At 59.1% G+C, this 12,057-nt stretch overlaps 1 protein-coding gene across 1 annotated transcript; it reads left to right on the forward strand.

Annotated features, from left to right (window-relative positions):
- The first annotated feature begins 2,917 nt into the window (after window positions 1-2,917).
- Window positions 2,918-11,860, forward strand: ZYX (zyxin). The gene is made up of 10 exons (XM_049642032.1): window positions 2,918-3,024; window positions 3,176-3,395; window positions 3,889-4,084; window positions 4,238-4,334; window positions 4,431-4,967; window positions 8,935-9,055; window positions 9,180-9,349; window positions 9,484-9,662; window positions 10,555-10,675; window positions 11,288-11,860. Exons 2-10 carry the CDS (start codon window positions 3,188-3,190, stop codon window positions 11,390-11,392), a joined length of 1,734 nt encoding a protein of 577 aa, XP_049497989.1. The 5' UTR covers window positions 2,918-3,024; window positions 3,176-3,187; the 3' UTR covers window positions 11,393-11,860.
- Window positions 11,861-12,057: the final 197 nt, after the last annotated feature.

The following is a 12,057-nucleotide window of genomic DNA, read 5'->3' on the forward strand; positions in this document are numbered from 1 at the left end:
AGTTTGAGCCCACTTTGGCTCTCTGCTGTCAGCACAGAGCCCAGTTCAGATTCTCTGTCTCCCTCTCTCTCTGTCCCTTCCTGCTGTGCTCTCTCTCAAAATAAATAAATAAAAATTTAAAAGAGTCATTAGGGCTTCTCCTGTTCATTGTGTGCATTTTGATAGCATCGACCCTGCAGTTATGCTTGAGACATCCTGGCCTAGTGAATGTGTCCTTCTGGGATGCTCTGAAGTGTTTCTACTTGTATTTAGAAAAGCTGGCTTAAAACTCGTAGGTTTAATGTTCTGCATCCCAAATGCTATTAGTTGTCAGTAAAACTAAGCCTGCCTACGCACTCTTCTATTCTTGATATATAAAGAGGTTCAGCTGCCTAACAATTAAACGTACTATATTTTGCACATGCACATTCCTCAGGGAGACATTTAGAGGGTAGATGGCATTTACTTTTGCGATGCTATCTGGAAACCATCTTCCTAACTTTCTTCCCCAAGTGGGTATATGGTTGACCCTTGAACAACCTGGAGGTTAGGGGCCCTGACTCCTGTGCAGTCAAAAATCTGCCTATAACTTTTGACTTCCCCAAACTTTATTAATAGATTATCATTGTCTGGAAGCCTTACCGGTAACATACACAGCCCATTAAAACATATTTGGTATGCTATATGTATTATATACTGTATTCTTACAACAAAGTAAGCTAGAGAAAAGAAAATGTTCATTTAATCTTAAGGAAGAGAAAAATACATTTACAGTACTGTATTTCTAAAAAAAAAAAAAAACAAACATATAAATAGACCTGCATAGTTCAAACCAATGCCGAAGGGTCAACTCTATTTTGAAGGGTTGGCAATGAGACTTTTGGTCTATAAAGCCCAAGACACAATCTCCAACATGCACAGGAAATCAAGTATCAAATTTCTAGCTGATCTTCATAGGGACAGGCCCAGGACCAGCTCCTACCTGTCAGAAAAGGTCTGCACTGCATGCTTAATATCATACACGGCCACACATGCTTGTGGCTGTGAGAAATGCCGGTGACAAAGACAGTAAGATGCCAGAGAAAAGAAAAGATCACTGGGGTCTGAGAAGATGAAATTGTAGTCTTAGGTAGAATTAGTCATTTAATAAAGTTGAAGGAAGGAGCAGGGCTTTGCATATACCAAGGCCCCTGAGAGGTCTGCCTGCCAACCCTGAAGGGGAAACCAGCCTTCAATGAACCCTTCAGAATTTCCCTTCTGGGCAGAACTGGGACTTGAATAATAACACCAAGCATTATATGGTACTTTCAGATAAAAAGTTTTATTTATTTTTCCATACGATGCAATAAGGGAGGTGGACTAAATATCACCACTCTTTTACATAGAAAATGAAGCAGAGAATGAAGACACTTTTCACTTATTTTGGGCACTCAGGCTGGGTCTCTGAACCCTGACCTCACTCTGCTCTCTTGTATCCAGGGTTGCTTTACCTGACACCAGGGTGTAGGGGAATATGAAGTCTCACATTACAGCCCTCAAGATACCCAGCTCTAGTCTAGACCCTGCAGCTTACCGGGTCTGACCTGGCCCCATCTCCTAAGCTCCCTGCTTGTTTTCTCATGGTAAATGTGAGGACTGCGTCTGGATGGTTTCTAGAGCATAGCCCAGAGGCTCGCTGACCAAGCAGGGGATAGCTCATTTGTAGGGCCAAGAACCGGAGATAAATACTGAGTATGGTGTGCCCGAGGGCACTGACTGCCTTAGATGGCAGAGAAGGCTGGCGGCACAGCAAGAGAGAAAAGGAAGCACCCGCGGGTAGATATAGTGGCCTTACAGGCCGAAATGTCATAGGTCTCCATACTTTGCAGGTAGTGAGTGTGTTGGAATTCAAGCGGCAATTTGGTAAATTTCCACGTTCAATTAAAGGTAAAAAGAGCCTAGGTCTTTCCCTTTGGCATAGCCAGGGGCACGGAGTCCAGGGCAGAGGAATCCGGTCGGACCAGTGGGGGCTCCACCTAACGCAGGCTCCGTTTGCCCCGGGGCTGCCCCGCCGCGCAAAGATTCTCAGATGGGCGGGTCACGGTGGGCGCCGACGTACGGTCCGCGTCCGTCCTCCGGATACCCCCCAGCCCCAAGTCCGCCGGCCGCCCTCGCCTCCACCCCGCCCCCCACCTCCGTTCCGGGTCTCTCCCTCCCGTGAAGCTTAACTGATCTGCAGGCGGGGGCGCGGGTGATGGGAATTCCTAGAAGCCTTAGGCGGCTGCCCAGGATTTAAAGTTAGGATCCTCCGAGGACACAGGAGGTTGGCGCTCACACCCCGCCTCCAGGTCACAGAAAGGCCCAGGGGGGCGTGGGCAGGGAGAACCCCACTCACCATCCCCGTCCACCCCGGATCCCGTTTCCACCCAGTCCTGCCAGTCCGGGCTGAGCCGGAGGGGGCCGGGGGCGGGGGGGGGGGGGGGGGGGGGGGGGGGGAGAGGGAGGAGCCCCGGGAGGTGGCGGGGGCAGGTAGCAGCAAGGCCGGGAGAGGAGGGGGCTGGGCCGCGGCGGAGGCGCAGTAGGGCCGCTTCGTCGCCTCTGGGGCACCCGTCGGACCTCCGCCGGCTCCGCCGGGAGTGGGGATAGTGAGTCAGATCTCGGGCACCCGCGGGTCGGGCGGGTAGCGGGGTGGGGGTGGGGGGGCGAGTCAGGAAATGACATCAGAGGCCTGTGCCTGGGGAGGGGAGGTCTGAGCCGGGCCGGGGCGGCGGGGGCGGCAGAGCGGGGGCGGGAGGACTTCGGCTGAGCCTCCGGCCTCAGGGCAAGAGCCGGGCCCCTTCCTGGGGGAGTTTCCTGCCGGGTCCGCCCTCCCCGCCTCTCCCCGCCCCCTCTCCGGGCCGCTCCTTGTATGGTCTGAGCGCCGCTCTCTCCCCGCCCCCTCCTTCCCTCCCTCTTCCCTGCGTCCCTCCCCGCCAGGCTGGAGGCTGCTCGGGACCCGGACGCAGAGTCCGCGCACCCGGCTGCGAGGCGGCCACCCGAGACGCGGCGCGCACGCTCCGGCCCGCGGTGAGGCGCGGGGAGCCGCCCGGCGGACGCGCACGGGGAAGGGCGGGGGCGCGGGCGCCGCGCGCGGGGGGGGGGGGGGAGGGAGCCGGGCCGGCGAGGGGTCGTCTGCCCGGGTCGCGCGCCGCGTAACCTGGCCGCCCGCCCCCAGCAGCCCGGCCCGGCCATGGCGGCCCCCCGCCCGCCTCCCGCGATCTCCGTGTCGGTCTCCGCTCCGGCTTTTTACGCCCCGCAGAAGAAGTTCGGCCCGGTGGTGGCCCCAAAGCCCAAAGTGAATCCTTTCCGGCCCGGGGATAGCGAGCCTCCCCCGGCCGCCGGGGCCCAGCGCGCGCAGATGGGCCGGGTGGGCGAGATCCCCCCGCCGCCCGCGGAAGGTATGCGGCTGGGCTTGGGGGCTGGACCCCGGCAGGCGCCGGGCCGGGGACAGCGGTGTCGGGAGTTTGGGGGTGTCTGGAAAGGTTGCGGCGAAGGGGGCTGGGCGCAGCTAGCCTGTCCCGAGCAGATGTTCTTACCTCATCGCGGAGCTCATGGCTGGGAGCCAGGGCTCCTGGGACCGTTCCAAGTCCCCCGCCTGGGGGGTGGGAGGCGGGAATGTGGGGCACGAATCTTCCCCTCTGGGTCCGTTTTCCCAAGTGTAACGGGAGCTGCATCACTCCTGGGTCGAGCCCCCGCCTTTACTGACCCCGTGCTCCCAGGGCGTCCTGCGTCTTCCTTTGCTTCCCACACGCTCTCCGGCGAAGGGGGGGTGGGGGGCGAGAGGTCTTGGGTTAGGGGTTAGAGCTGTGGAAGGAGAGTAACTTGGGGAAGGGGTAGTGGGGGCCCCGCTGACTGTCCTCTCTCCTGTCTTCTCTGGTCTTCCTACCTCAGACTTTCCCCCGCCACCCCCTCCCATCCTTGGGGATGGCGACGACTCGGAGGGAGCTCTGGGAGGTGCCTTCCCACCTCCCCCTCCCCCTATCGAGGAACCGTTTCCCCCTGCGCCTCTGGAGGAGGAGATCTTCCCTTCCCCACCGCCTCCACTGGAGGAGGAGGGAGGGCCTGAGGCCGCCATACCTCCCCCCCCCACAGGTATGGAAGCTTTGGAAGGGCGGCTACACTGGGACACCCCCAAAGGGAGCAGAGGAGAGTCCTTACCTCTGATCTCCCCTGCATCTCTGGCCTGATTGGGGTGGGGTGGGAACGAAGACCTGGGATGGGTGCTCAGACCCTGGACTCTCCAGCCCAGGGAGAAGGTGAGCAGTATTGATTTGGAGATCGACTCTCTGTCCTCACTGCTGGATGACATGACCAGGAATGATCCCTTCAAAGCCCGGGTAAGGGACTGGAGAGGGGGAGGGTGGGGGGAGGGGAGGAGGAGGGCAGGCCTGCTCCTCTAACTGAGCTTCTCTCCTCTCCCGCTACCTGTGCAGGTGTCATCCGGATATGTACCCCCACCAGTCGCTACTCCATACATTCCCAAGTCCAATACTAAGCCTGCAACTGGGGGCACAGCACCCCTGCCTCCTTGGAAGTCCCCTTCTAGCTCCCAGCCTCTGCCCCAGGCTCAGGCTCAGCCTCTGAGCCAGACCCAGTTCCACGTGCAGCCCCAGGTCAAGCCTCAGGTCCAGCTTCACGTGCAGCCCCAGCCCCAGCCCCAGCCCCAGCCCCAGCCCCAGCCTGTGCCTTTGGCGAACACCCAGCCTCGAGGACCCCCAGCCCCATCTCCGGCCCCAAAGTTTTCTCCAGTGGCTTCCAAGTTTACTCCTGTGGCTTCCAAGTTCAGCCCTGGAGCCCCAGGGGGACCTGGGTCACAGCCTAATCAGAAGTTGGGGTCCCCTGAAGCTCCCTCTTCCAGTAGCACAGGCTCCCCTCAGTCCCCCAGCTTCACCTATGCTCAGCAGAAGGAGAGGCCCCGAGTGCAGGAGAAGCAGCATCCAGTGGCCCCACCAGCGCAAAGCCAAAATCAGGTGAGGGAGGGTGGGGAGGCCAGGCTGAGACCAGGGGGCCAGAGAATGAGGGCGAAGGTGGTCCCAGTGAGGTGGGTGGCGTGGTGGGATAGGAGTTTGGAGCCTCTGAAGTTGGCCAAGCGGGTCAGTGGTAAGAGAAAGCTCTTCTGAGGAGGGCCTGGCAGGGTCTGGGTCTGGGTCTGGGTGGGGCCTGACTGGGCTTTGGGGGAGCAGAATAGGCTGTGAATCAAGGGAAGGATTTGGTGGACCCTCCCTTGCACCCTGCCCCCTGGAATGTTAAAGGGAGGGATGAGATCATCACCAGTTTGACCTTGCTTCTTCCCCCTTCTTAGATTCTTGTGTACATCTCTCTGCTCCTCTGAGCCACCCTCACGGCCCCAGGGCCCACCCCAGGGCCCATCTGGTGATAAGAGTCACAGTGGCAGTAAACACTGGCTGAGCCAGCATTTGCTGGGTGCCAGGCTCTGTGCTCTGTGCTCTGGAGGGAAGAGATCTCAGAGGTTAAGTCTGAGGGAGTCAGATGGGCCTGGGATAGAATTCCTGGCTCACAAGACCCTAGGCAAGTTAGGTGAACTTTCAGCCTCAGTTTCCCCATCTTTACCATAACACCCCACACAACAGTTTTGTGAAGATTAAGTGAGCTCACTCGAAGTAGAAAGTGCTGGGGTCTGTATCTAGCTCTTGAATGCTCAAAATAGAAAAGTTATTCCTGTCTGACCATTTCTGCCTTCTGGTTGGGGGGATTGAGGTCTGAGTAGAAGGGCCCCTGAGGGTCGTCTAGTCCTACCAGCCATCAAGTTAACTGACGGCGTGGGGGTGTGTGTTTGTGTGCAGACACAGTGGAGGAAGAGATACTAAATGCCAGTGAGTTTTGCAGAACCTGGTGTTTCAGAGCTCCGGACAGGCGTCAAGATGGGGGCCTGTGGGTTAGGAAAGGCATCATCGCACCTGAGTGCCTTGAAGGATGGTGGGACTTGAGGTTGGAGAAGAGCAGGAAGGGCATTTGGGCAGGAAGAGCATGAGCAAGACTCAAGGGCACAAGCATGCCAGGGTGTTTGGAGAACACACAGTAGTCGGTTCCTGTGGGAGGATTGCAGAGCTGTACCGAGGGAGGGAGGGGCTGGCTGGAGGGAGGAGGAAATAATAAAATAGCACACCAAGGGAGCATGTCCGTCCTGGAGAGTCACGAATGGGTTCTGAGGAGTTGCATGGCCAGGCTGGAGAGCTGGCGACAGCCGACAGCCCAGCCGTGCTTTTGGAAGCTTTGGGAAAAGTTTTTTGGCAGAGGTGCAGGCTGGAGGTAGGAGGTCAGCAAAGTGAGGGAGAGTTCATTCCTGGGCAACTGTAGTGTTAATGGAAAATAAGGTCAAGATAGGAGAGCTGTTAAAAAGGAAGAGCCTCCAGGCTTGGTAGCCGATAAGCCTTTGGAAGAGGAGGGGTGTGTTGGGGAATGACAGTATTGCTGACCGAATAGAGAAGTCCAGAAGGGGAAATGGTTCGGACGGGAAGGGGAGGGGTCCAGCTGTCAGCCTGTTGAGCAACAGGTTCCAGGAGGGCTTGGCCTCAGCTGGGACTGTCATTCAGTTAGAAATGGAGGCCTGGGTGTCAGGTGGGGGCGGCAGACTCGAGGTGTGGGTGTACATGGTGTAGTGTGTGGTGCCCCGGGCGTGGCACGGGCTGCCGAGGGGCCCAGGGGTTGCCGAGCAGGAGGAGCTGAGGGCCTGGGAGGAACCTCGGGTGATGCTCAGGTTGACCACGAGGGAGGGGGGCAGGCAGAAGAGGGGCTCCAGACAGAGTGGGGTCTCGTTGGAAGAGAGTGTGATGGCTGAGGAGTTCTTCAGTGGTGCGGGCGAGGACTGAGCCCAGAGATTTGACTATTCAGAAGTCCTAGATGGCTGTGGGGTGGCCTGTTGGTGCCCTGTGGTGGGGAGGGTGTGCGTGCGTGTGTGTGTGTGTGTATGTGTGTGTGTGTGTGTGTATGCGTGAGAGAGAAAGAGAGGGAGAAAAGCAGAGGGAAGAAGCTGATGAAAGAGGGGTTTATGATGCCTGAGAGCAGGGGCTGCTGCTAGGATGGAGTCCTGGAGGGAAACACGGGGTCACCCCCCGCCCCCAGGCATTCCCAGAGAGCAAGGGCAGTGTGGCCACAGGGTTTTCTGGGAGAGGAGGGAGCTGGAGCTGGCTGGCTTCCGTCTTCTCGGTCATGTAGGAGGTGAGGTCATCGGTGAGCCGGGAGCGAGGGGAGGACGCAGTTGGGGGCTCGAGGAGATGGAAAGGTTTGGAACAGCTGCTGTGGGGAAGGCGACTGGGAATCCGCAGGAGCCAAATACCAGACAGCCGGGCTGAGGCTGGAGGGCGCAGAGGGCGCTGCAGTGTTTGGAGAACCCACTCTGCAGTGTTCAGGGAGCCCTCCACCTACTTCCTGCAGCTTGGAGTCAGAAGCAGGAAGCAGGCAGTGGCATGACCCAGGGTTGAGATGGAGCCAGATGAACAAGAGATGGTGGCTGAGGGTGGCCTTGTAGAAATGAATGGTTAAGGGAGCAGACTGGGTGGGGAGGCGAGCCAGAAAGTTTCGATGCATAAGACGCAGGGGGTGGGCTGGGAAGCAGAGGAGCCTTTCTGATCGGCTCATTCGGTTGGTGTGAATGGGGAAGGAGGGCGGAAGGTAATCATTGGGAGGTCAAGCCTAGGATCATGGCGTAAGATGAGCTTGACCAGTGAGTGGCAATTTCGAAGTGTTCCGTGGTGGAAGGTACCTGAGCTGGAAGCACGTTTGGAGCCACTGAAGTTGAAGAGCTAGAGGGCCGAGGGCCACGGGTGTTGAAGCTGTGGCAGGCAGAGAGGAAACTGTGGCTGCACTGAGTATGTCTTGAAGGGTTGTGCATACCTGCGGGGAGCTGATGTCCGTGAATGGTTCCTACTTCCAGAGAGCGGGACAGGCGTCTAAGTGGTACCAGAGAGCAAGGGCCCTTCCTCTGTCCCCAAGACGCCAGGAAGGGAAGATTGGGAGAGGGAGGGGTGGAGCTCACATTGTGGGAAGGGGCTTACAGGGGACGCTCTATGTGGAAAACGCCTGGAGCTCTGGATGCACACGGGTGGGGTGTGAGCACGATGGAGCCGGGGCCGAGGGGAAGGTGGCTGTGGGAGGAGGTAGCTCGGAGGCTTTGGGGTTCCAGTGTTACAGGAACCGAGGCGTTATTGGCAGGCGGCAGGTAGGACATTCCATTCTGTGGGGGCCGCAGTCCTGGGAAACCAGCCCCATGTTTCTGTGGGAGCCTCGTGGAAGCACTGGTAGCCCCTGCGGCAGCTCCCCCTGGGACCGCTCGGGGTTCCTGGCAGTGCCCCCCACCCCCAGTCCGCAGCTCTCCCAGGACCCTCTTGATAGAAAGGGGAGGCGGGTGGAGGGAATGGTCCTACTCTGAGGCCTGCCGGGGAGGCCGCTTGGGGAGCTGTGGGCTGGGCTCCCAACGACAGCCCTGGGGGTTTAACCTGTGATTCCCGCCTGTGTTGTATCCGCACGCTGACAGGGGCCGCTCAGAGCAGGCGGGCCGGGTAGGTGTGTGTGCACACGGGTGCACACGCCATCACGTGCCGACCTCTTCCGTGGGGGGCCATGTCTGCGCATGCTCTGTGGAGTTGATGCGTGGCCGGGTGTGTTGGCTGCTTCGGTGACCTCAGCTGCTGTGTGTGTGGCCTCTGTCCGCTCAGTTGTTCTGGCCTGTCCGTGACTGCCTGGGGGGTGGGGGGTGGGGGGTGGGCAAAGTGGGTGGAAGGTTCATCCCCTTCCCCTTATTTGCGTGGTGCTGGGGGTCAGGGAGGGAGAAGGAGGAGCTTTCAGAGTCCAACGTGAGCGTCTGGGAAATGCGCGGGGAGTCAGTCCTCATTGGAAGGAAGTGGCCAAGCTGGCTGGGGAGAGTTCTTGGAGGAAGATGACTGTCGAGAGAAGATGAAGAGAGTGTTGGGGTTTCAGGTCCGCTCCCCTGGGGCCCCCGGACCTCTGACTCTGAAGGAGGTGGAGGAGCTGGAGCAGCTGACCCAGCAGCTGATGCAGGACATGGAGCACCCTCAGAGGCAGAACGTGGCTGTCAACGGTGAGCTCACGGCCTCCCGCCGCTGCCCCACAGGCTCCTGGGCTCCGCCCCCCGCCGCCAGAGCCTCCGATCCCTTGCCCTGCTCCTTCCTCCTATTGACTTCTGTTTTCTCTGGCCTCTCCAGAGTCCTGTGGCCGGTGTCATCAGCCCCTGGCACGCACGCAGCCTGCAGTTCGGGCTCTGGGGCAGTTGTTCCACATCACCTGCTTTACCTGCCACCAGTGTGAGCAGCAGCTGCAGGGACAGCAGTTCTACAGCCTGGAGGGGGCGCCCTACTGTGAGGGCTGCTATACCGTGAGTCAGGGCTGGGCCGAGGGGCACGCCGCCGGGCTCAGTCAAGGGCCGGGTGGGGACTTGGGGCCGACGCACCTCGGCAGCTGCCTTTTGGGTGCCAGTTCCTTGCCGATGTCCTGCTGCTACCTCCTTAGGACACCCTGGAGAAGTGCAACACCTGCGGACAGCCCATCACTGACCGCATGCTGAGGGCCACCGGCAAAGCCTACCACCCACAGTGCTTCACCTGTGTGGTCTGCTCCTGCCCGCTGGAGGGCACCTCCTTCATTGTGGATCAGGCCAACCGGCCCCACTGTGTACCCGACTACCACAAGTGAGGACCCACCTCCTGTCTTCTGGGCTCTTCTCTGGCTGCCAGTCGCGGTCGTCTGGGAGCTGGGTTGCCTCCTGATTCTGAGACAGCCCCCAACCCCTGGCCTTCCTTTCTGGCCCCACATCCTGTGTGTAGGCAGCAGAGACCAGTTCATCTGGATTTAGCTGTCCAGTGGCCTCAGACCTTGGTAGCAAGTCTTGGCTGCTGGCAAGTGCCCTCTGGCCTTTGGCTCGCTGAGGCTTCTCGTGGGTGCGGTCTTGCGTTCAACAATGTGTGCTGGAATGACTTCATTTCACGCAGGCTGGGTTCTAAAAGTTCTTTCGGAAATCAGCTTTTTGGAATTCTGGTTTTTCCCTAGAAACAGTGTTTACAAGGTGGCTACTTTCTGAGGCCAGTGGCAGAATCCCATAGCTCAAGGGCGGTGTAGGGAAGCTGCAGAATCCGACTCCCACCTCTGACGGTGTGTCTGAGGTGTGTGTTGTTAAGAATTCCACCTTAGGCGTCCAGAACTTCACATCCCTCCCTCCATACACCCCAGTGGTCTGGCAGAGAGACACCTGCGTGGCCGAAGGCTAGGGTCAAGGGTCCAGGGATGGGGGCTGGAGAAGGATGCCTCTGACTGCAGTGTGGATGACAGACGGAGTCAAGACCCAGTGGCAGAGGTTCCTGGAGTGGGTGAGGGGAAAGGTGGGAAACCCCCTTGACAAGGGCCAGATAAGGTGGCTCGTCTCAGGAACGCAAAATGGGTTTTTGTGTGGCTTTGTGTGGCGCAAAATGGGCTAAGTCTGCCCTGTTGCCACGCAACCGCGGTCTCCCTCCCCTTCGCTTTCACGGGCAGCCCTGGGTACCCCTTGCCCCGTGCTGACTCCTGCCCCGCTCTCGGCCCCTCCAGGCAGTACGCCCCCAGGTGCTCGGTCTGCGAAGGGCCCATCATGCCTGAGCCTGGCCGCGAGGAGACCGTGCGAGTGGTCGCTCTGGATAAGAACTTCCACATGAAGTGCTACAAGTGTGAGGTTGGCCGGCCCCCAGGGCTGGGAGGTGGTGGGACACTGCTCGCTACCAGGTGGTTGGTGGGCAGTGCCAGCCTGGAGGTCGCAGTTGCAATTTTGAGGGGGCGCGGTGCCCATACCTGTCCCCACCCAGATGCTCCCATCACTGCCCATGACGCAGGGAGGGGTTTCTGTGGGGTTTCACTGAGCTTCCACTGTATTTCAGATAAACCAAGAAAGGGGGCGGCCAGTGGGAGGAAAGGGTGTGGGGCTTCACTATTTTGGGGAGAGGGGATGTGCTTGGTGAGGCTAAAGGAGGAAGTGAGGGGAGTTGAGGCAGGTGGGGGAGGCCACACATCTTTTATTGGGTGGAGGCCTTGGGAACAGCTCTTCCCACTGCTCACCTTGGGCAGGAGAGGCCTAGGGACAAGAGTGAAAATGGGCAGTAGAAGAAGTGAGGATAGGGCTTAGGGGTAGGTGTGACTGGGGACACAGGCAGTGACGCTGGGCATCAGCCAAGGCATGGAGCATTTGGTCTTCCTAATTTAAAGGCGGAGGTGTCGGTGGGGGGGGGGGGGGGGGGGGGCGGGCGGTGCACCGGGGCCTTCCCAATGGCGGACTCTTCCTTCCTTCCAGGACTGCGGGAAGCCACTGTCCATTGAGGCGGATGACAACGGCTGCTTCCCCCTGGATGGCCACGTGCTCTGCCGGAAGTGCCACACTGCCAGAGCCCAGACCTGAGTGGGCACCGGCGAGTCCGTTCCTTCCCCATTAGCGGACCATCCACACTGAGACCACCCTGCCCTCCACCTGCCCTGCCCCCCTTCAGTTATCTTCTGATGTTCAGCCTCTCCTTCCACAGCAGCCCCTGCCCCGTATCCCAGGTGTCCTGTGCAAAGCCCCGACATGGCCTAGGGCTGCAGCGTCCCAGCTCTGGGTCTCCAGTCCACCCCTGTCCTGCAAGGACCACCCCCCCCCCCCCCAGGTGTGCCCCACCTGAGGGGGCACCAGGTTGAGCGCTGCTGCTTTCACTGCTGCACCGATGCCCTTGGCTGGTCCCCTAGCAGCCGTGCATTCTGCTTGCTGAGGGCCTGGAGACCCCCTGACTCGGGGAGGCTGGGCTGGGCTGGGCTGGGTTGACTGGCCTGGACACCCCCACCCACCCCCATGCGGCCGGGTTGTGGCTACAGCTACAGATAAAAAAAAACCACCTGTTTTCCAGAATTCTCAGGAATCTTTCTTGTGTGTACAGCCCTCACGGGTGGGATGGAGGAGATACAGGGATAAAAAAGCCTGGGGTAAAGGTGAAAACTCCGTTCCTGTTTATTTACAAAAATATATATGTATATGTATATATATTAAACCCTCCCCCAAGTCCCTCCCCCAATTACCTTTCCCCTTTACCC

This window comes from Panthera uncia, chromosome A2 (assembly GCF_023721935.1).
Source record: "Panthera uncia isolate 11264 chromosome A2, Puncia_PCG_1.0, whole genome shotgun sequence".
In the NCBI taxonomy this organism is placed as follows: domain Eukaryota; kingdom Metazoa; phylum Chordata; class Mammalia; order Carnivora; family Felidae; genus Panthera; species Panthera uncia.

Coding starts and splice junctions, on each gene's coding strand:
- ZYX (XM_049642032.1), top strand. CDS start 3,188: ATGGCGGCCCCCCGCCCGCCTCCCGCGATCTCCGTGTCGGTCTCCGCT. Junction 4,335..4,430: donor ATGATCCCTTCAAAGCCCGG/GTAAGGGACTGG, acceptor CTACCTGTGCAG/GTGTCATCCGGATATGTACC. Junction 9,350..9,483: donor ACTGTGAGGGCTGCTATACC/GTGAGTCAGGGC, acceptor CTACCTCCTTAG/GACACCCTGGAGAAGTGCAA.